Genomic DNA, 27,567 nt, shown 5'->3' on the forward strand with positions numbered 1-27,567 from the left:
CCTCTTCTCAACTCTGGCTCACCCGGGATGGCAGAGTAATGAACCCTAAAAGCAAAGTGCTGAGCATGTTTATCTTTTTTCCAAGTGTCTCTGCTGCCACAAACCCAAATTCCTTGACTCCACCCATGACTTATTGAGGGGCTCAAAGCTCAAAGCCAATTTCACAAACATGTCCTCCATCTCCTATTTACGAATAGGTGTGTGCATTGAAGGGAAAAAGAGGGCTTAAGTGTATACAGGTTAAAATTTGGTGTGTGTGTATGTGCAGCAGTCCTGTGGGGGGTGTATATATACAGTATGTGCACCTGGGGGAGCTTTACTCACCTTACATAAAACAGAGGAGAAAATGAGGTGTGTTTTTTTTTATCATTGAATCATGTTTCCATTCTCAACTTACTGAACCGTCTGTAGAGCTTTGAAATGGCCCAAAAGTGCGTCTACTTTTTTTGGGATGATTTATGGTTTGTATAGATGTTTAGCACAATTGCATATCCACTGAAACATTTATATTTTAGCCCAACGAAAAAAACAGCAGCAGAGCATAATACACTTTGTTTCAGCACATACAGGAAAGAAAATCTGCTCACTAATGAATCCAACCTCTCTGATTGTTTGGACACTGAGGATCAGTGTGGAGAGCACTTTTACTGTTTATCCTTAAAAAGATTTCATTGTTTCTTCCCAGTCGACTGCTGTTGTGACTATTTGTGGTACAGCTTAAAGTGCTGTTATCACAGAAGGAGGCTAATGTAGCAAGCTATTATATCTTAATTGATGTCTAAAGATAACATTGTGTGTACTCAGAGAATGTTTATTTCCAATGATATGCACATTTTACAGAATTCCCAACTGCCCAAATCCATTAGTTTGCATTCAAATTCATTCTTATGTCTGAGTCCATACACACATGATTTCAGGATGAAACCCAGAGCCCAGTGAGACCTCTGCTCCTGATCTCTGCACAAGAAGGGTCCTGTTATAGTCCACACATCCCCACCAGGCAGCGCCTGGCTGGGCGTTTGTCCTCTGTGTCCTGCCTGGATATGGTCCTCTGCTTTCTAGCTGTTTTTTCTCTCTTAGCTTGACATCCGTGACAATTACTTCAGGCCTGGGGGAGATAATGCAAAGGACATGTGCAAGGGCTCAAAGGAAATCAGAGTATAAAGACTCAAACTCTGCGTTTTAAAACCACCTTGTATGTACTTGTGCAGTGTGCACAAGTACATACAAGGTGGTTTTAAAACGTTCACTACCATGTTGTCTATCATTTATCAAACTACCAGAATTAAGTCAAATGTAACATCATTCAGTTAGGGTTCAGACAAGATATCAACAATTATTCAAATTCAAGTTTATCCTCATTATGATACTATTAGAGGGTGTAATGATTTATTTTTATTATCTTTCATTTCACTTTTTAAGATATTCTTAAGATAAAAATATACTATTGAACACGATTTTTTTAAGAGGATGGCATGCCAAACGAGTGGAGCTGAACTGAAACTATGCATCCCCCCCGACAGACGGATAATTGGGGAGCTTCTTGCTAACAAGTCAAGGTGCTCTTGCATTATCCAACCATCCATTAAAATCATTTAATGTGCCCATTGAATATTTTGTCTTCTAACTAGATAACTATCCATCAGTGTGTGTCAGATATTGGAAGGTGGGTAATGAATAGCTACTACAGGTAACCATAAATAATGCAACACACCTTATCAGGGGTGTAAGTCAATCTAAATGCCCGCTGTATAACCCAACTGATTGATCCTCTGCTGAGAGGCTCTGTATGCCTGTCCAATGTTTAGCTAACACATCTAATAATGTACAAATACATTTCATTTAGCACTATTTCAGCAAGGTCTTGCTTTGGTGTTTTTTTTATATACCTTCACAAATTCTACAGACAACGGTTAAGTAAAATTATTTTGAATTTGAAGCTAACTGCTATCACTGTTGCTGCTCCAACCAATGGCATTCATGGGTTTAAGGGTTTTATTATCATATGCAGAGTAGCTACAGTGTGGATATGGCAATGAAAATCTTAAGTCCCAGGCTCCTCCAACAATGTGACATCATATATATAAGACATAAAACAAGAAAATAGTGCAAGATTATCTTGCAAGACCAATGTTCAAGTAATGCAGATGTAGTGAACTAAATACAATGAAAAAATACATTAAGCTAAATGTGCAGAGAATGTTGTAAGTGAACAAGTAAATGCAGGAGTCTATACATTGAAATAAGATCTAGTTATATCTCACACAGGCTCCGCCCTCTACTGGACTCTATTGGTACTGCCCTTCACCTAACTATGCGAGCGTTCACCTACTGAGAAATCTATAAACGTCGACCCTGTCCTTTGTGCACCGGCCTGATTGCAGTTGCCGATCCCCACCGCCTCTGTTTTGAGTGCCTGGGGCCTGAACACAACGTGGACGGCCTGGCCCAGTCTCCCTCGTGTAACGCCTGCCGCATGCTGCCACGTCTTGGCCGCCGGCATCGTCTGGAGCATTTCCACGCCTACTATGTGTCGCCAGAGGAAGAACAGGACCGCGTGGACCTCGAGGTGGTGGAGATGGGGGAACAGGAGGCGGATGAGGAGGTGCCATTTGTTTTCGCCATCCCGGCGGAGGTATGACGACGAGAGTTCCTCAATGTCAGGGGCTTCCGGTTCTGGTGTCCAGGAAGGGCCGGCGCACAGGTCCGCTCGTCAGGACTTCCCATTGGTGATGGCCATCGCGGCGGGACGTGTGGGGCTACCGCTCCCCCCGCCACTACCGCCGGCGCCGGTGAGCCGCCTCGACGTGGCGGGTGACTATCCCCCCGTCAGTGGTGGGCAACCTCCGGTACTGGGGGTCCCTAGTTGGGCATGTCTGGCTCCTTCTCATCGTCTGTGCTTGCTGGGGCAACACAGGACTGGTGAGGGGGGGGAGGCGGGCTGTGGGTCAGTAGGTATCTGACCCCCCCCACCCCCTGGACATAATGCACTTATGGTTTCCCCATGCTCCTTAGGGACCTGAGAAACATGATGCGCAGTGAGCCCATACAGGGCTGGAGGGCTCCCCCCGCCTGCCTAAGGACTATTTTCTCCATGCACACCCTTCGCGAGGTAAGCATGTCTGGGTGTGCTCTATCAGCCAAGTAAACTGCGGCCCCGGCTCCTCCACGGTCACAACCGAGTGAGGAGAGGTTGCGGTGCAGTGGATGCTAACCAAACAGCCGGTCAGGGGCAGTGTGATGGGCTGTTGGACGACAGGGCGTGTATCCATCAGGGCTCCACCCACTGTACCCATAGAATCCAGTAGAGGGCGGAGCCTGTGTGAGATATAACGGTGGGTTACGTATTGTAACCCTAGTTATATAAGCACAGGCGGAGCCCTCTACTAGGGGCCCTGTCTGTCCTATGCTGCTCGCTGAAGAGGCTGTAGGATGACGGGCGGGAGGCGAGGCCACCTTATATACTGTGGGCCTGCGTGCGCACTCAGGTAGGCCTGCCCCCGGGGGCCGGCTAAGTTTATAGATTTCTCAGTAGGCGAACGCTCGCATAGTGAGGTCAAGGGCAGTACCCATAAAGTCCAGTAGAGGGCTCCGCCTGTGCTTATATAACTAGGGTTACAATACGGAACCCACCGTTATTCCCAAAGAATATGTGTTTCTCCCAATAGCACTAAATAAGAACTGAAAGTGAAATTCTTCCACAAAAACCCCTTTCCATATTAGTGGTATTATTCTTTCATTCGACTCCTGTGGTCTGTGGACGTGCCACAGCCACCGTTAAATCCACAGGATGATCGTCAGACTCGGAGCCTCTATTTGATTATAATCCATCTCCCTCATTCAAGATCAGCCCCTCTGATTGCTCTGTGCTGTGTTTGACAAGATTAAGCCCCTTTCCCTTTGTTAGACATGAAGATTGTGTTAGATTTAGTGCTTCCTACTGGAGATTTATTTCAACTGCTGCACTACTAAACACTATGAGTCAGACAAAAAAGTAATGCAGGGCCTATTATATTTCTATTTTATATATCTTTATTGTATTTTAAAAAACAGATTGTATGTAATTGCTGCATCCATGCATTATATGCTCTCTAAGTGAGGAAATGGTCTGTTTGGATTGAGTCATGTGTGGTGTAATGTGGATACAGATGTTTGATTATAAGTAAATAGCAGCCATCGGCCTCTCTTGTAAAAGGTTTACACTTGCCTGCAGAAAAACTGAGTTAGCCACTACTAAGTTAATGTATTTTTCAGTTAAGTAAAGTTGCATTGCTTGATTAAAGTCCTCTAACAGCTGCCACCAGAGACACTGCCAAGTCATTAAGGCATTTAAATTTGATTAAACCAAAAACTGGGGGATCAGCTCATTCATTCTGAACATTCAGTGTGAGCCAGCTCTCCACATATGCTCCAGACCTACCAGCAAACTATGGGGAGTGACTCAGAAATGTCTATACTCTCACTGCAGGGCTTCTCTCTCACCCAATATTAGACCCTCCAGAAAAACGCGGGCAAAAATCCTTGATTATGCGGGCTAAAATCCTTGATTATGCGATTAAACATGCAGGGTTTTTATGTGATTTTATGCGGTGAAATTGCGGGAAGTTGGGAAATATGCGGAAAGTTGCGAAAAGAATAGATTTTTTTTTTAATATTGGGCTGTCTTATTTATTCTCTCTCACACACAACCTGCCACTAACGTTAAACCCCTTTCCTATTCAATTAAAAACATTCAATGTTTATTTATTGTAAAAGCAATTGAGCTATTTTAATCACACTCTCTCTCTCTCTCTCTCTCTCTCTCACACACACACACACACACACACACACACACACACACACACACACACACACACACACACACACACACACACACACACACCCGCCTCATTCTGTTTTCATTTACTCGTTCGTTATCTGATCAGCTTCAATCTTGTAGGCTGCTCACTTCGTTTCTTGTAGCCCCCAAAAGGGTTTTGGAGGTTGATGCCTCGGTAAACGTGAGTTGTTTGGCTTTCTTGTCCGCAGCAGCAGAAAGCATTTTCGAATGTTTGAATGAATCAAAGTGGGTCGTCACCGTCGACTTTCTCTAAGACGTATGCTCCAACACACAGTTGCACGGGGTGCAGAATAGTTTCCCCCCACTTTCGTGAAAGACATCGGGGTACTGCTTTGCCCGGTCTTTAGCAGAAATGTTCGTCGTGTGAGTTCCACACGTTCACTCTACGGTGTTGTTTATCTTCTGTGATACGAGCTGTAGAATGAAATGCGCTGTTTTACTTTTGACTCACAGTAGGATAATCAATGTTTTATTTAAACTAAGAGCAGTATCATTATTGAACCGTGCTTGTATTTCACATTTATTTTGTTTTCTCACAGCACAATTGTATGTAAGACCATTATGCCTCACTATAACAGAGAATATTACTTCAGTCAGAAGAAATGCAATGTAATGTAATGTAGAAGTAAGTCTTTAGAGAGTAAGTCTTTAGAGAGTTTGGCAGAAGGATTACTACTCTACACTAAACAGTAACATTTGCTTGGCAAGCAGCATCCAGAACTTCTGTCCTTCAAGCTTTAACAGGATACAAATGTAATAGTAATTTACATTCAAACTGACCTGCATAATGTATGTGTTAAAAAATGCAACAAAGGGCATTCACTTTAAAATAAATACATGTTTGTGCACACACTTGTGTATACACAGAAACCTTTAACTGTACATGTTCACACAACCATTTGACCCTGCACGTTAATGGGGTATTGAATACAATACATTCACTGTCTGCAGTATCACTTGCAAATCCTGTAAATGAATGTGTGAACATGTATAAACAGAGGCGCGGGAAGGTATTTTGAGTGGGGGTGCTGATGTGCTGGACTCCAGTGAACACTATTACGGGCACTATAGAGCACGCACAAAAAAACTCCCCACACGCAAACACACAGTACACCCGCGACTGTTACAATGAAGGCTCGATAATCAGCTCACGGCATATAGGCAGCAGGGGTAAAGTGCTATTTTTTACGAGTGGGGAGAGGACCTCACCTCCGCTAGGGGGGTCCGGGGGGATGCTCCCCCGGGAAGATTTTTTTTAAATATTGAAGTTAAAAGCATCAATCTGGTGCACTTTGAGAGCAACATTAAGAGATCTATGGATACATCTCTCAACAACAAGATGAAACACAACTGTAATCAGATGTTCTTTTTCTTTATGGATATTTCACAAATCACTCCCCTTTCAAACTGTATTCTTGTTTTACTGCCATATAGTATTTCATAACTGTTTTTCCTTTATTCTCTTATTTTTTTTATAACTATAATGATCATATGAAGGTGTGCCGCGGAAATAATCTTTTGAATAATTTTTGACCAAACCGTTTGAGACCCACTGAGATAACTTAGACTAAAGTTAACTATCTAAACACTCAGAGAGTCCTTGAGCTCACCTGAGCCTCTCAGTCTGAGAGGAGAGCTCTCCTCCAGCTTGTTGTGGAACAAACAGCTCCGGATGTCCGTTAGTGCAGCTAGCTAACCAGATGCTAACAACACGGTCCCTGCTGCTGGCACCGGTCCCTCTCTCTCTCCCCCTCTCACACACACTAAATGCGCTATTTCCGCAGACACAGAGCCGCGAGTTTGAATGACACAAGCACACTTTTATTTCCATGCAACTCTCTGATTGGTCTGGTGTCTTGCCTCTGTTGCATTCACTGAATACGGGAAATTACAGTCCTGCCGTCCTTTCTAGTGTCTTGATGAGGTTCACGTAAAGCACGGTTAATGTATTATATTATTGAGGTAGAATTGTCCGGGGCTACAGAAAAAACATTCGGGGCAGGCCAAAATATTATTTTACCAACAATGTGGAATTTATTGGCTACATATTACACAGATTATGCACAGCGGGAGCAGCAATAACCGTCAAATAATAATTCAGACAGGGGAGCTCCGCACCCCCTGCCTGCCGCTAGGGGATGCTGCAGCGCCCTCAGCACCCCCCTTCCCGCGCCCATGTGTATAAAAGAATAACAATATCTTTTTTTGGGCATGGATCTAGCTGTGGTATGGTATTTTTTCCCTGATATAGGACGTGGAGTTTCATGTTCCATGATGTTTTTTACAAAAGCAATTGTAATTGTTAATAATCTACACGGACATTCTTGATTCATTTAACAAGCATGTACAGTGTCCAACTGGAAAGTGAAATAGTATATTAAAATGATTTGGTAATTAAAGTAGGAAGGAATCAGCCACATGTTTTTATTATCTTGTAAACCTCCCTCATTTATCAATTTTGGTCTTTGGAGTAACATGTGATTTTATTGCAGTCCACGTCCACCCCTCATTTCATCCTCTGCTTGATCAGGTGCACATCACAGTGCATTTTCGAATCCTACATTAACTTCACAAATCTTTCCGTGCCCTTTCTGTTTTTGTCAAATAGTTAAGGCCACAAAGCGGGATAGAAAGCATTTTAAAGCAAACAAATATAAGTCCCTTCCCTGATAACTTTACCATCCATCTGTTAACAGCCCACACTTGCTGTTTAATTAAATCCACAACGTGATATCTTACAGTTCCCGTTGCTGCTAAAATATGACGGCGCAAGTCATGTGAAATCATGTTATCAAAAAGCAAGTTGCCTTTCATATGTGAATATAGAAAGGTGTTTTAGATACAATCAGGCAACATTTGCATTGATGAACTTGGACACAAATGGTAGTTTTTAGAGGTTTACTGCATATTTGTATCCACAGGCTATGACTGCTGTTTCCTGGGGATTTCTCCCCTCATATTTGACCCAAAAGCCCCAGCAGTCACACAAAAGGATTGACTGAGATTATACTGTTCCACTGCATCAAAAACCACCTGCCTGGGGGCAAATGTGATTGGTTTAAACATGGCATCTGGGGCTATTTTCCATGAAGGAAACTGGAAACCCACAGCAATGCACCAGCAGAGAAAGTTCAGAATACATATTTATACCTGTGGAACATTTACACCTTTATGCTTTTCATTCTTGTGTTGCTCCTTATCTACTCACCCCTGGCTGTGTTTCTCATTTATGTGGGCAGATTTGCCTTTTGTGTATTTTTTACTATTATCATATTAATTTTTTGCTGCTCACCTTATCGAGAAAAGCTCCAGGGAATTTATGATTGAAGCAGGTGGCAAAGAAAAATAAAGTGACAGCCTTAATAGAAAACTTTGGAAAGTTTTCCTGTTGCTTGATTTTTTTTAAGTTGTACTCTTTACTGTCTGAAGAAGAAGAAGATTCAACTTATTGTCATTACGTAGTACAGGTACTATGTAACATCGAAACGGTTTCTCTGCATTTGACCCATCCTGTTAGGAGCAGTGGGCTGCCATTATGTACGGTGCCCGGGGAGCAGTGTAGGGAACGGTGCCTTGCTCAGGGACACCTCGGTAGCACTTGGTCTCTCCAGGACTTGAGCTGGTGACCTTCCAGTTGCCAAGCCAAGTCCCTATGGAGTTCGCCATCACCGCCCCTTTACTTTCTGATGTACCCCACTTGCATTTTTACTCCATTATGACGATCCAACTGATGAACCTCTACATTTTAAGATGAGATATATTAAACAAACTAAAGAAAAACGTCCCCCCTAAATCGTGACCTGTTGAGTAACTTACAACTTATTGATGAGATAAAGCTGAAGTAGTGCTTCTTCATTGAAATACACTACCACAAAACCGATCAAAGGATGATTAGATCTAAGTTTTCCTATCGTGAATAAATAAGCTCTAAGAAACAAGGCTCATAATGAACCCTGTTTTGAATAAATTGTAATCATACACTGATAAGATCATTGCAATTTCCTGTTGGTTCACGACCTTTAAAATGATCCCTCTCTGGGTGTAATTCCATTGCTAATTGGTGAGAGTTGAGGCAGGAGCGATTATAAACGGTGCAATTATTAGTCAAATTGCATGTAGAGCAATAAGGCATCTTTTCTGCTGCCAAGAGAACCTCCAGGCACAGTGATTTGCAGGGCTATAGCTTTTTGACTGACATCAAATCCAACAAAAGCGAACAATGCTGTAATGGCAACGGAAATCTTTGCAGCCATTATGCACCAGGGCCTCTTTTGCTTTTGTGGAGAAGACACAAAATTGCTATGTTATTATCTCACCGTTCCCCACCTCCTCTCATCATCTCTCCTCGAAAAAGTTGCCCTAAGAGCAAGGATAAGCAGGCAGTGGAGAAATACTGATTTTTAAAAGAAATGTTGAAGAAACTTAGACAAACCTGCATCTTGGTTAAGGAGGAGTGACGTGCGTTACTCTACCTTGTGTATCTAATTGTATTTGGGCTGGTTTTTGAGTGATGATCCATCAGAGATTGCAGGGATTTCCTGTTCGTCGCCTACACAGCCAGCCTACCTACTATCTCTGATGTTGTTTACCCTCCTACTTGACCCTCAGCCTATTAGTCCATGGGCCCATACCTGGATTTCCACCTATCGGTACCACCCAAGGTGGCACATTTTTGTGAATTGTTTTCAAGTGGCATATATCTATAGATGATATTTTGGTATGATAGACATTCCAGAGTGGTAGCTTAGTCATAGAAATCAGCTATTGAATACAATGACCCGAAGCGCCAAATTCGAAGGCGTAAAATGTGGCTTGAATGTACATATAACTCAAATACCAACATGAAGTCAACCATTTAATGGCTAATGCATTGTTCTTATGGTGTTGTTTTGTTAGACAGGTCATTCTAAAGTAACTTGGACAATATTTTAGCCAAATAAAATTATTATTACTTGAAAAAAAAAAAACATAAAACATGGAACTGCATAACATAGTTACATGTACATGTCTGCAGTGTCTAGCCAACTAGACAAAGTCAACTATACTACCAGGCAGTATGATGTGCTTCGTTGGCTTCGTCTTGCCACAGGTAATTGCATAAACCAAGTCCTGGCCAAAAGAATTACATAGCCTCTGTACTCTCTGGGATGGTTGTGTACAGTCTGTAGAGCCTGTCAGCAATGTGTGCAGGAACATGGTCACTGAAGTTGGGATATTTGAGGTGGCCATGCCTGGACGTCATCTTGCTTCTTGACATCATCTCGCATCCTCAGTGCTGCCTTGCTGATACTGTCCTCTGTCTTTGCTGACCTCATGACCTGCAACTCAGCCTGGAGTTCTTGATGTGCTTTCGCAAGCTTACACAAGGAGAGGTTGCCTGGATAAAGGAGTACTTTGCCCTTATCGTTCTGAATGATGTGGAGTGCTTCTCCAAATTTACTCTCCAGCTTCCGGCGGATATGTTTCTTTGTGGATGGTTTCACCTTGGTTATACCGAGACCATTCATACGTGAGACCAGTCTAGCTGTGAAGTCAATCAGTGGGACCACAGCAGGGTTGAGAAACAGTTCCTCTCTGATAAATGAGAATAGTTCACTGTATGACTGTTTCTCTGCGGCATCATACTGCACACCATCATCATTGGTCTCGTTAATGTCCTCTCCATCTGGCACACTGCTAGCTGCTACAGGAGCTGCATCCTGGGTGTACAGGAGGTAGCAAGACCTGTGGTAGTGGCCTTCAGCAGCCACCAGTTCTCAGCTGACAATGGCAAGGATTCTGTTGTCCAGTTTCCTCGTTGCAGCTGTCCTGATTGTATCATCTGCACGGAGCTCAGTACACTGGGTCAAAGGCTCTCTTGTCTCTAGGCCTTTCAAGTACTTGTTGGTTTTCTCACAGAAGATGCATTCTTCCTTATATACCCTTGATTGGTGTGGCGTTTGTCTAGCTGACTTTCTTGATCCTTCTGATGTAGGGTTATTGTCTTTCTTGGTGATAATAGGATCAAGGTCATTTTCATAGTAAAGATGCTTCTGCACTTCCTATGGTAGGTGACAGGTGGTATGACATCATCTGGCAAGTCCTTTGCAATGTCTAAGATCGGTGCATGCTGTCTGATTTCTGCAGGAACCAATGTCTTTTGGTGATACCAGGGTTGAGTCTTCATCTTGAGATGTGCAATGGATGAGGCACTCCAGGCGTGGCCGCTTTGGTGCCGTACCGCTGGTTCCTGCCTCTGGGACTGAGTCCATTTTCAGTTAGTTGCTAGTGACAGTAGCAGTGTACAGTATGGAACCTGCAAATACACCAAAGCAACGTGGGGATTTTATGATTGTTCATGTATTATCTTATATACAGGACTGTCTCAGAAAATTAGAATATTGTGATAAAGTTCTTTATTTTCTGTAATGCAATTAAAAAAAAAAAAAAAAAAAAATGTCATACATTCTGGATTCATTACAAATCAACTGAAATATTGCAAGCCTTTTATTATTTTAATATTGCTGATTATGGCATACAGCTTAAGAAAACTCAAAAATCCTATCTCAAAAAATTAGAATAGTTCCTCAGACCAAGTAAAAAAAAAAGATTTATAAAGGCAAAACACAATCAAACATTTGAAAATGTCCATTAATGCACTCAGTACTTGGTTGGGAATCCTTTTGCACGGATTACTGCATCAATGCGGCGTGGCATGGAGGCAATCAGCCTGTGGCATTGCTGAGGTGTTATGGATGCCCAGGATGCTTCAATAGCGGCCTTTAGCTCATTAGCATTGTTGGGTCTGGTGTCTTTCAGCTTCTTCTTCACAATACCCCACATATTCTCTATGGGGTTCAGGTCAGGGGAATTTGCAGGCCAATCGAGGACAGTAATGCCATGGTCAGTACACCAGTTACTGGTGGTTTTGGCACTGTGGGCAGGTGCCAGATCATGCTGGAAAATGAATTCCTCATCTCCATAGAGCTTTTCAGCAGACGGAAGCATGTAGTGCTCTAAAATCTCTTGGTACACAGCTGCATTTACTCTGGGCTTGATGAAACACAGTGGACCAACACCAGCAGCTGACATGGCTCCCCAAACCATCGCTGACTGTGGGAACTTCACACTGGATTTCAAGCAACTTGGATTTTGCTCCTCTCCAGCCTTTCTCCAGACTCTGGCGCCTTGACTTCCAAATGAAATACAAAACTTGCTTTCGTCTGAAAAGAGGACTTTGGACCACTGTGCAACTGTCCAGTGCTTCTTTTCCTTAGCCCAAGTCAGACGCCTCTTCCGTTGTCTTGAGTTCAGAAGTGGCTTGACCATGGGAATACGGCTATTGTAGCCCATTTCCCGGACACGTCTGTGAACAGTGACTTTTGATACCTGGACTCCAGCTTCAGTCCACTGTCTTTGAAGCTCCCCCAAATTCTGGAAGCGACTCTTCTTCACAATGCTGTTAAGGCTGCGGTCATCTCTCTTGGTTGTGCAGCGTTTCCTGCCACATTTCCCCCTTCCAACAGACTTTTTGTGGATGTGCTTTGAAACTGCACTCTGTGAACAGCTTGCTCTTTGAGAAATTTCTTTTTGTGTCTTACCCTCCTGATGGAGGGTGTCAATGACGGTCCTCTGGACAGCAGTCAGATCAGCAGTCTTCCCCATACTTGTGATTTAGTTTACTGAACCAAGCTGAGTGTTTTTCAAGGCTCAGGAAACCCTTGCAGGTGTTTCGAGTTAATTAGACGATTCAAGTGATTCGTTGAACACCCTACTAATATACTTTTTCATGATATTCTAATATTTAGAGATAGGATATTTGAGTTTTCTTAAGCTGTATGCCATAATCAGCAATATTAAAATAATAAAAGGCTTGCAATATTTCAGTTGATTTGTAATGAATCCAGAATGTATGACATTTTTGTTTTTTTAATTGCATTACAGAAAATAAAGAACTTTATCACAATATTCTAATTTTCTGAGACAGTCCTGTATATAGAGTCTTTACACTTAAGTAATGCAATAAAATATACATTCTGTTTGTAGTACGTCTCTGTTGATAATAGTTTCATTACATGATTCATTTCTCATGTGATCACTCCGGAGCACGAGTCTGCATTCTTGCTCTATAAGAAGGCAGAACGTTTCATCACTTTGAAACATTAACTTAATCTTAAATATACATCTTAACTAAAAATGTATGTCTACATACCGGTACATCAGACGCAGTGTCCGATAACATGTAAAATGGCAATAACATGCGGCTCCAATAACATTATCTGAAAAGCAACAAAATGAGCTTCTTCCCCAAAAATCTGAAAATATATTCCAAATAGAACATACAAAGCTTATATAATATTCATTCAGGCAAGTTTCATTACCATTTTCCACATAGCAGGGACAAACACAGAACATACCGCCAAACTTTGTAAGTGACAAAATGCGTTATTTGATCAATAATGGGGTAGCGTAACTCCGCTAAGCTACTCAGTTGGAAAGTCTATCATGGCTTAATGTACTTATATGGACCCTATGAACAAAATGGTACCACAAATGTTTTGCCACCTCGGGTGGTACCGATATTTGGTCTGGCCCATGGACTATATCCCAATCCTCTCCCACTCCTTCTCAGCATTCACAGGGTGTTTCTCAATGTCGAGGAAGGCTGCTCCAGAGCCACTATTTCAAGGATACTACGTCATCGAGTCTCACCGAAGGACTGTTCCAATGTCCAGGATACTTGGAATTCTACCCAGGCCGGCGTACTTCGTTGCGGGAAATTTCGAGGCTGCACATGTGTAGACTCAGCGGTCTTAAAATCCCCACAATGCCTTGCGCACGGAACAATTTCCCAAATCTTTGGCGGAAAATGTAAGGCGGGGCCTCTCATATGACGCACACTTGCTAGCCTGTTCAATTCTTTGTTTTCCGAGGCTAGGAGGTATTCTTGCCTCGCTTCTGAAGGAACGCACTCGGAGGTACATGTGCTACCAAGCAAGCCTCCTCGACATTGAGAAACACCCACAGTCTCTTTCCCTCCCACACATCGCTATTTTCTTCATCCATTACTGCTCCCCATCATCATCCGTCTGTCTGCTTTCCTGACTCTTTGACTCTCATGCTGTTTTCCTTCCAATCCCCCCTCCTCCTTCTCTCCATCCCTTCTTCTTTTCTTGAGTCCATCCACTCCCCAAGGGACAAGTATGGCTCTGATGAACATGGAGAGCCCGGAACAAATCAGTCTATCGATCTGTCGATGTATCCCTCGCTCTGCCCCTCTGATCGTCAGCAGAAAACAAAGTGTTTATTAAGCGAAACCTTCCCAATCTCCTTCTCCCAAGCAGTCCACTATCCCCCTCACTCGTTAATGGAGAGCCTGTTTCTGGGCCCTGCGTGTACACCCAGCTGAGACTTGTCCTGTCTTCCAATTACATTTCTTTAGCCATGTCCCACCTGTCAAGGTTCCTAACTTCTGCATTTCTTCACCTTCTTTCTTGCCCTGTCCACCTTTACTGCCAATTTAAAGTTGGCTTGTACTATTCCCAAAGTGAGAGCACAGACTTCGCTCTTATTTATGACAATGCACTGCAGCAAAGTACAGCCACAAGGAGGAGAGTGACGTAGAGTGCTGCGTTTATCAGTCATCTGCAGTCTATAGGGCTTAAATTGGGACTGAATTTTGTACGGAAACGATTGCATTATGGGTTCTTCTGAAAGGCCTGAATTTGATTGAAATGGAAAGCAGTGCCTTCTTGCTCCGAAAATACATAACTGCTGATGTGATTACCAAGAACTGCAGGGGAGGAAGGGAGGGTGTTCAGAGTGGTGGCAGATATGAGGGGGAAATGCAAGCAAAACTTACTGTGGTAACAGTCCAGAGGGAAGAGAACAGAAGAGGGATGGAAAAATAAAGTGGATGCATGAGAGAAAGAGACAGGGTGCGAACAAAATAAATTCCTGGATTTCTTGTATTTGTCCTCTTTGGTGGAAGTAACCTCATATCGACAGGGTATTAGCTGAAGTCAGAGGTTCTGCAGCAGAGCAACCCGCCTTCACTTTGACAGACAGACTGAATAGATCCATGCCATTCCCAGCCGCGGGGCTCCCAGGCCTCGCATAATCAATCAGCCATTAATGGAGTAAGTGGCTGTGGAAGGATATTAAATGTTAATTGCTGTAAGGTATTGATAACACCCATCGATCTGCTAGATAATTGCAATCAGTGAAAACAAAGATACATTATATGAGACTAAGCCCCTTTTACCAGAAGCCAGGGCTAAACAATGACGAATGGACATATGGATCAGATGTGCTTTTGTTGTGCACATGTCCTGGTTGTGTCCTCAAGGGAATATTTTTAAATCAACCGCAGTAGTAACAATCACCTGCAATGCTAAGCTGTCTCTTATTGTTTTGAAAATTAAGATCGACAAGCTTTTTATGAATCTTTTCCTTCAATCAGGTTTGTTTTATTAAGTTTCCTCCTGATTGATTCCTGTTTGAGGAGGGCAACGTTTTCCTTTCTATCTTTGCCTTTTAAAGCAATTAAGAGAGACACTGAAAGTGATTTATTGTTTCAGAGTCAAGTTTCTATAGACTGTATTTAAGCTTGTCAAGATTCTGTCTACAAAGGATACATATACAATTAATAACGTTGTAATTTTCATCTATTGAAAGACCAACATTACAGTATATCTATAACAATGCCTGAATGTCCAAAAACACAAATAAATATTGTTCCTGTCTAAATCAGTTGCACAGAAGATGATCAAAGACACCTAGCATGAATGTAGAATGTAATCCCAGACATATGAACTTGATCCTTATCAATACCAGGTACATGTACAGTTTCAGAGACATCATCATCCTTTTATCCCGTTTGCCTCCTCATCACTTCCTCCACGCTCTCTGTTCGTGGATGCTGTCTGCAGTGTGTTTGCCGGGAAAGGTTTGTGTCCACAAATGACTTGTTGGGAATAGAAGCAGACAGTGGCATCAGTCAGTTCATGATAGATTAACCCCTCAGTGGAGTGTGAGGTCGATCAGAGAGCAAAACAACAATCTGCAACCTCCAGTCAGGGGGAATGTGTGTGTGTGTGTGTGTGTGTGTGTGTGTGTGTGTGTGTGTGTGTGTGTGTGTGTGTGTGTGTGTGTGTGTGTGTGTGTGTGTGTGTGTGTGTGTGTGTGTGTGTGTGTGTGTGTGTGTGTGTGTGTGTGTGTGTGTGTGTGTGTGTGTGTGTGTGTGTGTGTGTGTGTGTGTGTGTGTGTGTGTGTGTGTGTGTGTGTGTGTGTGTGTGTGTGTGTGTGTGTGTGTGTGTGTGTGTGGCAGGCAGCTCCCAGGCCACCCGAGAGGAATTGGTAGGCCCTGTGTCAGAATGCCTGTTGAATAATGCAGGGCCTCAGAGGCAGTTGGGCTTTCTAATACCACATGACTCTGAGACACCCCGCCTGAGATCAATAACACTTAGAAGCTGCTTTATAATGAAGGAGACACTAAAATTCCATCATCAGGCAATTAGTTGAACTCTGTCTCCCATTCTTCACCCTTTCCCTTCCATTTCTCTCTGGCCAGGGCACAACTCAAGGCACATTAAGAGTAAATCATGTGGGCACAGGTTATTCTTCTCTGGCTTTGATAAGGAAATGTATTGAAGAAGTGTTTTTGGACGCCAGGATTTAGGAGAGAAGGTGATTCCTCTCTGAAGGATCTTGTTTTTTCAGGCTCTATGTGAGTAAGAGAGAGAAAGGTACAGCAATTCTGTGATGTTTAAAATAAACATCACAGAATTGCTGTACTCCTCTATTCCCTGCCCCTCTAAGGCCTATGGCACATGCATTATAAATTACCTCTAAACTCTGGCTACAATGTTATACTAGTGTGAGTGGAGGTCCTTTTAAGAGTCTACACTATAAAAAGTACAGACTCCTGCAGTTAACCCATCGTTGGAAGTATGTATTGCTATGGTCTATTACAGTCTATTATTTATATAATACCCACTCTTCCAGCACCCCGCTATGCAGTCTGTGTCAATGCATAATGACTGAATGAGCTGTGCAGACAGAAGGGCTCTCCACTCTACTCCACTGGGAGGTCAAGGGTCAGGAAGCGATAATGCAGTGTAAATATACTGGCTTGGGATTTGGAGTTCATTAGAGGTCCATTATAGTCTTTGAGTGACATCACTCTCTCTGGGAGCAGGAAGAAAGCGGAGATGTGTGTGCTTTGTCATAAATGGCCTGCGGTGTGTCTGGTGTAGTGATTTATGATGGATGATCAAGGGCAGGGGTGTCAAACTCATTTTGGTTCATGGGCCAAATACAGCCAAACTCAAGTGGGCCGGATCATTAAAGCTATTGCATAATAACCTATACAAATCGAAATGTTTCCCTATATTTTAATGTGAGGAAGTTCAAGTACATTCTGAAAACTAACCAATCCATTCACAAAACAGGTAGTGAACATCCAGAAATGTTGCACTGATTTCTCAAACCTGAAAAATACAATGTATGTTCGGTTCTCAGTTCTTACAAGTTATTGTAATTATAATGAGTCTGATAGTGGCAGTGAATATCATAATATTTGAGTGAAAGGTGCTGTTAACACACAAAGCACACTATGGCCATCTCTTTTCTTTTTCTTGTGGTCCTTATACAAACAGTAGTCCCTGCATTGTGTCTGTATGGTTTGCTACAGCACAAACATTACAAATAGCAGTGCATTTCATTGAAATTTGAAGTGAATGACTGCTCTGGGTCTTTTACACTTTGCAATGCCCCCAATAAGCAAACCAGTTCTGGGATGTTTGAGATCACTGGGGTCAAGAGTATGTTGTAAAACACATGCAATCTAAGTCTTGTATTTGAATCGAACTGCCTTTAATTCCTTAAATCTATTTTGAGTTCTGAATGGTGTGTCTCTGTAGTCACATTGCAAGTCAAACTTTAGAGCCGATCCTTCAGACTGCAGGGCCAGCACTTCTCTTGCGTAAGACTTTGCAGAGGCTATAAAGCCCTTCTCTGCCCCCTCCTCAACCCCATTATCATTCATATTCATAATCAGCATCTGTAAAACCAACTGCTGTCGTCTGCAAGTAACCACATTTATTAGGCAAGAGCACGGAGGGTAGATTACGACTGTGGAGAGTGTACACGCTTAGTTTGAACCAGAGCCAATATCTCATTATTCAAATTGTTCACTGTTGGTTGGTGAGAGGTAGAGGAAGAGGTGGAGAGGGAGCAGCCGGAGAGTCACAGAGTCATCCAGGGCTGCGTGGCTCTGCCGGGGATCTCTTCTCTGCGCTGTCTGGGTCCTGGAGGTCAGGCTGAGCTTCGGCCCTCTCTGTCAGTCTGCAATGATAGAATAATGGCAATGGCATAATTAACGGGCAAGAAGATTCTGCCCGGGGGACGCGCTCTGCTGCTCTATTAGAAGAACTGGAGCCTTGGTCCGGGCTGTAATTAGGTCTCCATGGGTTCTAATTGTCCCAGAGTTTTCAGAGGTAATGGTAGCAGTATGGCAGAATGGATCTACAATGAGGGAAGCGGAACAACTTTCACACACTGCAGGTGTTCTCTTTTGCACCCCAAGAACCAATTAAGGTTATGGATAAGAAGTAGATTCGGCCAAATGTTTTTGTACAAGTCTGATGGATAGGAGCTTGAAGCCAAAAAAAAACAAGTATTGAAACGACTATTCAGTTAATCAGTTAGTGGATCAACAGAAAAATAATAATTTTGATATTTCAAATGATTTGATATGTGTATTTATCAAGCTAAATTACAATCAGTAATGTCCAATTTGAGGTTTGAGTGTTAATCTGACAAGACAGGCCATTTTTAATTTAAGAGTATTTTTTGCTATATTCTGCATCGGAAAATGGAACCGTGTTATTCTTACAAATAAAATGGCTCTATTGTGTTCAAGCTTCATACCATACTGTGTGCAGTCATATTCAAAGTTGTATTCTCACTGTTTACCTCGTATTGTCTATACAATGAAAGATATAATGATTGCAGCTTTCCGGAGTTGTACAATCCTGATAGTATTAATAACCCCAGAGCAATGTTTGGGTGTCTGCTAAGCCTTCAAACTCATGCTGGATTCTATTAATGTTTTGTGGACACATGTATCATGCTATGCTAAAACGCATGTTTCATAGAATCTCTGATGAACATTAGAGTTGTTGAGCAGCCCCCCTGTAACCCCTCTCTCACCCTTCACATCATCTTATCTGTTTCTAGCAGCGTCATGCTCTTAACCCAACAGAAGCAGGGACGTGCACAGGTACGGGCTAATGTTGCCCGGGCAACGGCCCGTTTGCCCTTTTTGGCTGACCTGCCCCTCTGGAGAGACGGTTTCTGTTGTGTTCGAATCAACACGATAAGCCCACAATTAGTATTGTAGTGTCTCGCTGCGGGAAACACACTTTGTCAGCGCTGTCATCTGCCCCCAGTCACGTGACTTTGTTTACAATCTTACAGCTGGAAACAAAGGAAAGCCCTCCGGCCTCATATGGTGATCACACCAAAGGCCTGCCTGGCTCAATCTGTCCCCGGAAATGTCCCCGTTTTAAAATATGCTTTATAAACACATAGCAAGGTGGAATACGATTGTGACAAAGTTGATGTTTCAATGGCATGGTGCTCGTTCGCAGCAATACAATTATTGTAGCCTTAGCGTTAGCATTTAGAGCAGGGTTCCCCAGACTACGGCCCGCGGGCCGCATACGGCCCGCCATGCCCCTTTGACCGGCCCTCCACCTCTCTGCACCTCACCATTTGAACTGGCCCAAAGAAGAAAAAAAAAAAATATATAAAATATTTTTAAAAATATTTTATTTTAGTTGTCCAACTTGTTTTGTGAAATAATAACATGACTCTCCAAACGAGGGCGGTAATCGCTGTTCATTCCGTCACCTGAGATTAGAACTCGAGGCCGTCAGTATGTAGTGGCCAGAGCGGCTCTGGTAGTGGCCATGAGCCAAACAGTGGAACTGTCAATCAGATCGCCAGCGCCTCTATCACGCTTTAAAAGCAACGTTATGTAACGTTCTGGTTGACATCTGTTACATTTGCATCTTGTTTTTTTAACACTAAAATATTTTTTGATTAACCATTTATATTTTATATAATTTAATATGTGTGTCTGTATTATTTATATGACGTATGTTTATGACCGAATTTCCGCCACCTTACAAGCTGATCGAAGTCATGCGCAGAAAATATTATGCTACAGTTGAACAGCAGTGTAATGGCGTGCAGTAAAGTGAGGAAAATTGACAGAGAGTGTCGGGTTTTTAAAGAACAATGGACCAAGGATTATTTTTTTGTTCCATGGAAGGACCGTGCCATTTGTATTATATGTAAAGAAAATGTGGCCGTGTTTAAAGAATTCAACCTTCGCCGCCATCACGAAACCCGGCACAGAGAGTATGCTAGCTTGAGCGGGCTAGCGAGAGATGATAAGGTTCGGCGTCTGAAAGGCGGACTAGCTGTTCAACAGGATGCCTTCCTTCGTCAATCCCGGGTCAACCTGGCTGCTGTCCGAGCTAGCTACAAAGTAGCTAACCTACTGGCTACCCACGGCAAGCCGTTCACAGACGGAGAATTCGGGAAGGCCATGATGCTGGCTGTGGCCGAGGAGGTGTGTCCCGAGAAGACAGATGCCTTCCGTGGGGTGAGTCTCTCAGCACAAACGATGACGAGACAAATTGAGGAGATGGGGGGAAACGTGTTTGACCAACTGAGAGAGAGAGCCGCAGAATTCAAGTGTTTTGCTTTAGCCATTGATGAAAGTAATGACGTACAGGACACGGCACAACTGTTGATTTTTATTCGTGGAGTCAACACACGTTTTTAAGTATCAGAGGAGCTGGCATCACTGAGAAGCCTAAAAGGCACAACAACTGGAGAAGACCTTTTTGTCGAAGTGTGCAAAACAATGGGCGAACTTGGTCTGCAATGGGCTAATTTTGCCAGTGTCACTACAGATGGTGCGCCTAGCATGGTCGGATCTACGAGGGGTCTAGTAGGGCGCTTGAACGGCGAGTTCGTGGAACGAGGTCTCGCCCCACCGATTCAAGTCCACTGCCTGATTCACCAGCAAGCGCTGTGCTGCAAAGTTTTGAAGTGGGCGTCTGTGATGAAGGTGGTTGTGCACTGTGTCAACTACATCCGGAAAAATGGGCTGAAACACAGGCAGTTCCAGGCCTTTCTCTCCGAGCTGGGGTCTGCTCACCAGGATGTGCTGTACTACACCGAAATCCGGTGGTTAAGTCGAGGCAAAGTATTGCGCCGTGTCTACGACCTGCTGCCCGAAATCAACACCTTCCTCCAGTCTAAAGGTGAAACGGTACGGGAGCTGACCGACCCGGAGTGGAAATGGGACCTCGCGTTTTTAACTGATGTGACTGAACTGTTGAACCACCTCAACCTACAGCTCCAAGGCAAAGGGAATCTCATCAGCGACATGTATTCCCACATAAAAGCATTCGAGGTCAAACTGCAGCTCCTTGTGCGACAGGTCCAAAAGCTGGACTTCACACATCTCCCTGCCACCCAAAGCTACTGCGCCGAGAAACCAGCCGCCCCTTTCCCAGTCGCGAAGTGCAAAGATGCCCTGGAGATGCTGCAGCGAGAGTTCAGTGTGCGCTTCCGCGAGCTTCATGTCAACAACAAAGACATAAGTCTGTTCCAGAACCCCTTTGCTGCTGACATTGACGACGCACTTCCCTCTCTTCAGTTTGAACTAGCCGAGCTGCAGAATTGTGATGTCCTTAAAGACGCATTCAAGCCTGACCACCTCCTTGAGTTCTATGCTGAGCTACCAGAGGGCACTTACCCAAACATTAAACAACATGCTCTGAAGATGTGTACCGTTTTTGGCAGCACCTACACCTGCGAGCAGACGTTTTCCCGCATGAAGCAAATAAAAAATCCAACGAGGAACAGACTCTCAGATGAACATTTGCATCAAACTTTGAGACTGGCAACCACTAGGCTACACCCAGACATCGAACTTCTCACCAGCCAGAAGCAAGCACACAGTTCACACTGATATGGTAAATATACTGATTTTAACTATTACAATTTTATATGGCTGTAAACATGAACTATGATTTTTTGATGAAATATGATTAATGTTTTTAATGAATTTTAATGAATAATGCTACACTGTATTTGTAAAATCACATCACAAGGAACAACAGGCAGCATATTTATGTAATTTACTGAATGTGTCCAATGTCATCCCTTTATGCCAGGTTTCCAGGCAGCAAGAGAGGGGACTGCAACTGCTGACCTCAAAGATCACTGCCCATCCATCCTTCCTTCCACCCTGGCTACAAGTACCAATTCAGTTCACCTACTGCACATATTGCTGACTTCCCATTCTGTTACTCTCTTCTAGTTTAACCTGCCGAGGGTTTACTGCTCAGTCTCTCCTCCCAATCTCTTCTCTCAGCATCTGCCTCTCCATCGTTGTCTCTCTCTCTCCCTCTCTCTCCTCTCTCTCCTCTCTCTCCTCTTTCTCCTCTTTATGCACTGCCCCTCATCTCAATCTCCTATTTCAAAGGGATGATAATTGTGCTGTAAAAGTGTTTGGGTGCTCATTGCATTTTCACCTTGAACAAAACAAATCTCACCTGAATATACAAATAAGAGTTGGTTAGTTGATATATTGTTCACCAAGTTTCTTGTCTTGATGATTTCTCATCTCACTGTAATATAGGCCTACCATTTCTATTGTATCACTCATAAACTGTCAATCACCATGTTTTTCTAACCTTTCCTTGCTATTTTTACATGGTTGTTATTAGAAAATAAAAGGAATACCTGTGGTATTTCAAATTGAAAAACATGTGAAGTACTCACTTCTTTTGCAAATCACTTGTAATGATGAACTATTTTGTGCTAGAAATTATGGCTATAACAGGCAGTGGCCTAGTATACAGCCCACATGATCGATCCCGGCCCCTCATCACAGTCAGGAACGATAATGTGGCCCCCAGAGAAAAAAGTTTGGGGACCCCTGATTTAGAGTTTCATTCTTCTTCTACTACTTATTTTAATTCGTCTTCTTCTTCTCCTTCTTCTTATATGTAATTCCCCACGAAATGTTGAATGAAGATCTCGTTTCAGTGTGAACTCATTCCACAGTATGACCACAAAAGTACAGGTACGTTTTTATTATTTATGTTCTATAACGCTAAGTGTGTGATTACACATGTTACGTATTATATATAATATGTATTACACTGTGGTGCCGGTGCGTTGAGACCACCTCTAGTGTCGGATTTTGGAAAATTGATTTTGAATATTCTCATGAAAGTTAAAGACTTTACTTCCTCTTGACACCGTCGGTTATTTACAATAAAACACCTACATACACTTGTTAGTGTGCTTCTTTCTTTCTGTGTCTTTCCATCTGTAAACTCCCTCACCCTCTCTCTCTTCTCTTGATCGCCCTCTCACAGGATAACAGTTCCCTGTCCCACTTCATTGCAGGATTTCTGCCATGTCTCCACTTCAGTTTGACCATCTCTGTTATTAAGTTATGGAATACTAAATACATAAGTAATTAGATACCTTACCGTTACTGTGCTCATAAAGAATGATAAGAATAATGTGTATTGAGTGAGTTTATTTAAGGGAATTAGTTAGAAGCCCTATTTCATCAGTTTGTCTGCATATCAGTTACAATGGTCAGACTATATTAAAAGAGAATTCGGGGGGGAGGCCCTTTTTCTAGTTTAGAGCTATAGCCCCTCCAAATGCCTATGCACGTCCCTGAACTGAAGAATATGTGTCTGATAGTCTATTGACTCTCTGATGCTTTAACAATGCCTAGGCCGGCTAGCTGAGGCTCTTCCGCCCCAAACACAGCTCTAACTGATCTTGCATTGAAAGAGATAGCAGTACATATTGGTTTTTCATACAGCCGCTTATACTGTGCTCAACTGGATACAGAGGAGTGCCCCGCTTCGTTCCTGTTTCTGATATATTTGAATTTTCATCACCTCAATTGATCGAGACCCTTTACTCAAGGGACAAAGATGCAGACTAAATGACTATTGACTCGCAAATGTTTGAAAAATGCATTTGTCAGACCACCAGTGCTATTGATGAGGGTGTATTAAAAAAATGTATCTGAAGAATCAATGAAGAGGAAGGAGAAAGTCCATAGCAGTGGACTACCAATGAGTCTCTGTAGCTCTGACTATATTTCCTCTTTCTGACTTGCTTTTGTCTCCTAGTGCTTATGTGCTAACCACTGCTGGCGCATTGCAGTAAACCAGGGGTGTGTGTGTGTGTGTGTGTGTGTGTGTGTGTGTGTGTGTGTGTGTGTGTGTGTGTGTGTGTGTGTGTGTGTGTGTGTGTGTGTGTGTGTGTGTGTGTGTGTGTGTGTGTGTGTGTGTGTGTGTGTGTGTGTGTGTGTGTGTGTGTGTGTGTGTGTGTGTGTGTGTGTGTGTGTGTGTGTGTGTGTGTGTGTGTGTGTGTGTGTGTGTGTGTGTGGTTGCAGCATCGACAAGCATCCGTGGGTTTACTGTCTCCATAAATCCCACTTACCCACTGCACACATGCACACGCTCCACATCCAGAGACACTGACCTTTTCTCACAAGTTTTATTTTGTATCTCAGTACAAAACTGTGAAGATGAATCACACTGGAATGTAAATGTCACGTACATTCCTTTTGGGTAGGTAATGAAGTTTGGGAATGGTTTAAATTTAAAACAGAATAACTTTTTGTGTTGTTTAAGGATATTAGCTTTCAGTGTCGCTTTACACTATGACACTTCCCCGATGATGAAATATTTAATCGCGAGCATTGGCAAAGTCTTAGGCCCCGTCCACACGGACACGAAACAGGTTGTATCTGTTACAGTTCTCTATTGTATGGACGGTTTGTCCACACGAGGCCGTAACAGAACCGGGGAAACGGAGCCCTCAAACGGTAACGGGTCCCAAGGTGGGTAGATCTGCGGACGGAACGCTCTGGGGGGTCAAACGGCTCCGTGTGTACACCCTATACGCCAGGGGTACTCAAACGTTTTTGTTAAAGGTCCATTTGTGAATTTTATACAAGGTCAATGGTCCGGATAAATGCCAGCAAAGTCCCCCCCAGCAAAGTCCCCCCCCCCCAGTTTCAGAAGCAGTTTCGCCGCGCTATGCATGGAGGGGGTTTTCCCGACATGTTGTTGTATGTTGTCGTTGCTGTGGACCTTCTTAATCGTTATTTTTTTTAATTTTTTTTTAATTTAGAAATTGTTACGTTTATTCTGGTTTGTTTTGTGTTTGTATCTTTTATTTTAAATGTATTTATTTATTTTATGTTTTGTGAGCTGAGCTGTGTGATTTTATATTTTATGTATCTCTCTGTACAGCATGTTTTAAAGTGCTATATAAATAAAGTTGGATTGGATTGGATAAATCTACTTTATTTGGGGGCCCCCTTCTGGTCCAAGCGCTTGCCTGTCAGCAAACAGCCCCCCTGTATACACACACACATTCTTTTTCTCCGTACCCAAATCTTTTAAAAACAGGGGTACAACGAGCGGATACAGATTTGCTGCCGATCTGACGTCAAATAGGCAGCGGACCCACAGAAAATAGCTATCAGAAACAATGCCTGACGTGTTTTGGACGTAATCTCGTCTTTGTGTACATTAGCAAGCCTCGCTAACACTCAGAGCTAACCTGTACTGGAGAGCACATGTGTTTAAAAAGCAGGAAATAAAAAAAGAACTCACCTCGTGATAAACCCGCAAGAGAAAAAACATGTGAGATCCGTACTGTTTCAGAAATAATCTTTGATGTGGTTTAGAATAAGATGGCGTTTTATCACAGAAGAATTTAACTTTATCTCCGGTAGAATTCTGATCAAGCATTAGCTCCGCCTCCTCTTTAAAAAAAAAAAAAAAATTTAAGCTAAGGACCCAAAATCCGTGTTTCTCTAACAGGGCTTCAAAAGAGGGGTTTGAGGCTGAGCAGTATGAGGCATGGCTACAGTGGGTGATCTGTTTGGTATTTTAAGCAAAAAACTTCACAGACATGTTTTGTATAGGTATAGGCCCTACAATATATTTTTCCAATATATTATAATAGGTCCACATCAGAATAAGAAATTCAATTCAATTTTTTTATTTTTTATAATGGGACACAGGGTTCGGTCTGGATTGATTTGCCGTTCGGTCCGGATCCGGACCTTGGTCCGGAGTTTGGGAAGCCCTGCTATACGCCATCTCCCCACCTCAATTTGATTTCGGGGGTTATTGAGGATGCTGAATCAGTTTCTGACAATTTAAGGATCAACAATAGCAGTTCTAACCAGAAAATGTCCGAATCGGCCAAGCAATTTGTTCTACTATTGTCAAAATAGGCTATAATGGTAATTAATGCACGTTATGCTAATTGTGCAAATTACCCAACATATGAGACTTAGCATCCGTCAGATGCCCTAGAGACCCCTACTATACATTTCTAACATGAAATGTTTGGGGTACATTTCCAGGTTCACAACAGGACTATGAGCTGGCAACTAATGAATAAAATGATATGGATTAGTTTGTCCAAAAAAAATGTATACATTGCTTCGTCTTGTATTGTGCTGTGGCCCTAACACGGAATGAGTAGGAAACCTTTTCCTTTGCATCTCATGAAGCTTAAATCTGCATGATATCAAAACTGACATCTTAATATACTGACAATCTTGACAGGATTTGGATGCCTATTTCGTTTCACTTTCTTTTTCTACGACTACCTTGTGGATAATCCTCATGTTTGTAATATTTGGATTTGCAAGTCTTGTTTGAATTGTGGGCCAATCAGCGCTGCAGTCAACTGTACAGAAGTGTTAGCTGTCCGGGAGCTAGCTGTACAGTTTGATGGTTGTGTTTGCTGTAGGATTTTAACATCCTCATTTCATGACTGGCTGGACTTTATAGAGGAGATGATGAAAGGTGCAACAGTCCACACCATCTCGTATATTATGTCCTCTTCACACACTCGCTCGGCGTCAGTCTATATCCCCCCCGCCCTCTCTCTCTCTCTCCCTATTTTATCTCCACCCATAAGCTGGCATACCTTCCAACTAATGCTCTGTCAAGATCATTAGTGAGTAATGGACAGCTATTGATGTATGTCATCATTCACTGGTAGAATGTGTGTATGCTTCCGGACTGAAGTGAGTCCCAGTCGAATTGGAGCAGCTCTGAAAAGGTGCAGAGTGACCTTTGACATTTGAAAGCAGAAAACACAGGAGGCTGAAATGATGATGGACCTAGATGAGAAGAAATTACTTTGGGATGGGTCTGATATAGTTTGGCCTTTATTGCCATGGAGGAAAATGATTGAAAATAAATGGTTTGGGTAATTTGTTTGCAGTGCTTTGAAGTAATATTGATAGCATTGGTTACTATGGAGAAGCCCAGAATGTGATGCCAGAGCTGAACAGGAAAAGCCCCATCTATGTCCAATAAAGGGCTCTGATAATATATGCATGTTTAATTTTTGTCATTCAAAATGTCTTGTATCTTAAGCTCTTTCATTTTAAATGTAGCTTTTTTTGGGTGTATGTGCAAATAATGTTTCCAAAAGCACATGGAGCTGGGGTTTGCCATATCCGCTGTTGTGATTCTGTATCTGAACAGGGAATAAGGGTGAAGGGTTTCAAGTGTAAAATCCAGGTCAAGGGAACTTCTGAAACTTAATTAGGGGACAAAGAGAGAGACTTGAACCTGTTCCTGCTT

General features: G+C 42.8%; 1 protein-coding gene and 1 long non-coding RNA gene across 2 annotated transcripts in view; both read left to right on the plus strand.

Annotated features, from left to right (window-relative positions):
• LOC307023340 overlaps positions 1-27,567 on the plus strand; it is a 104,772-nt gene that overhangs the window by 23,200 nt on the left and 54,005 nt on the right. The window lies entirely within an intron of this gene.
• Positions 20,883-22,871, plus strand: LOC307022633 (general transcription factor II-I repeat domain-containing protein 2A-like). Its single transcript, XM_079655474.1, has 2 exons — positions 20,883-21,879; positions 22,081-22,871. Exon 1 carries the CDS (start codon positions 20,961-20,963, stop codon positions 21,873-21,875), a length of 915 nt encoding a protein of 304 aa, XP_079511600.1. The 5' UTR covers positions 20,883-20,960; the 3' UTR covers positions 21,876-21,879; positions 22,081-22,871.

Source organism: Notothenia rossii, assembly GCF_949606895.1.
Source record: "Notothenia rossii genome assembly, chromosome: 10".
NCBI lineage: Eukaryota > Metazoa > Chordata > Actinopteri > Perciformes > Nototheniidae > Notothenia > Notothenia rossii.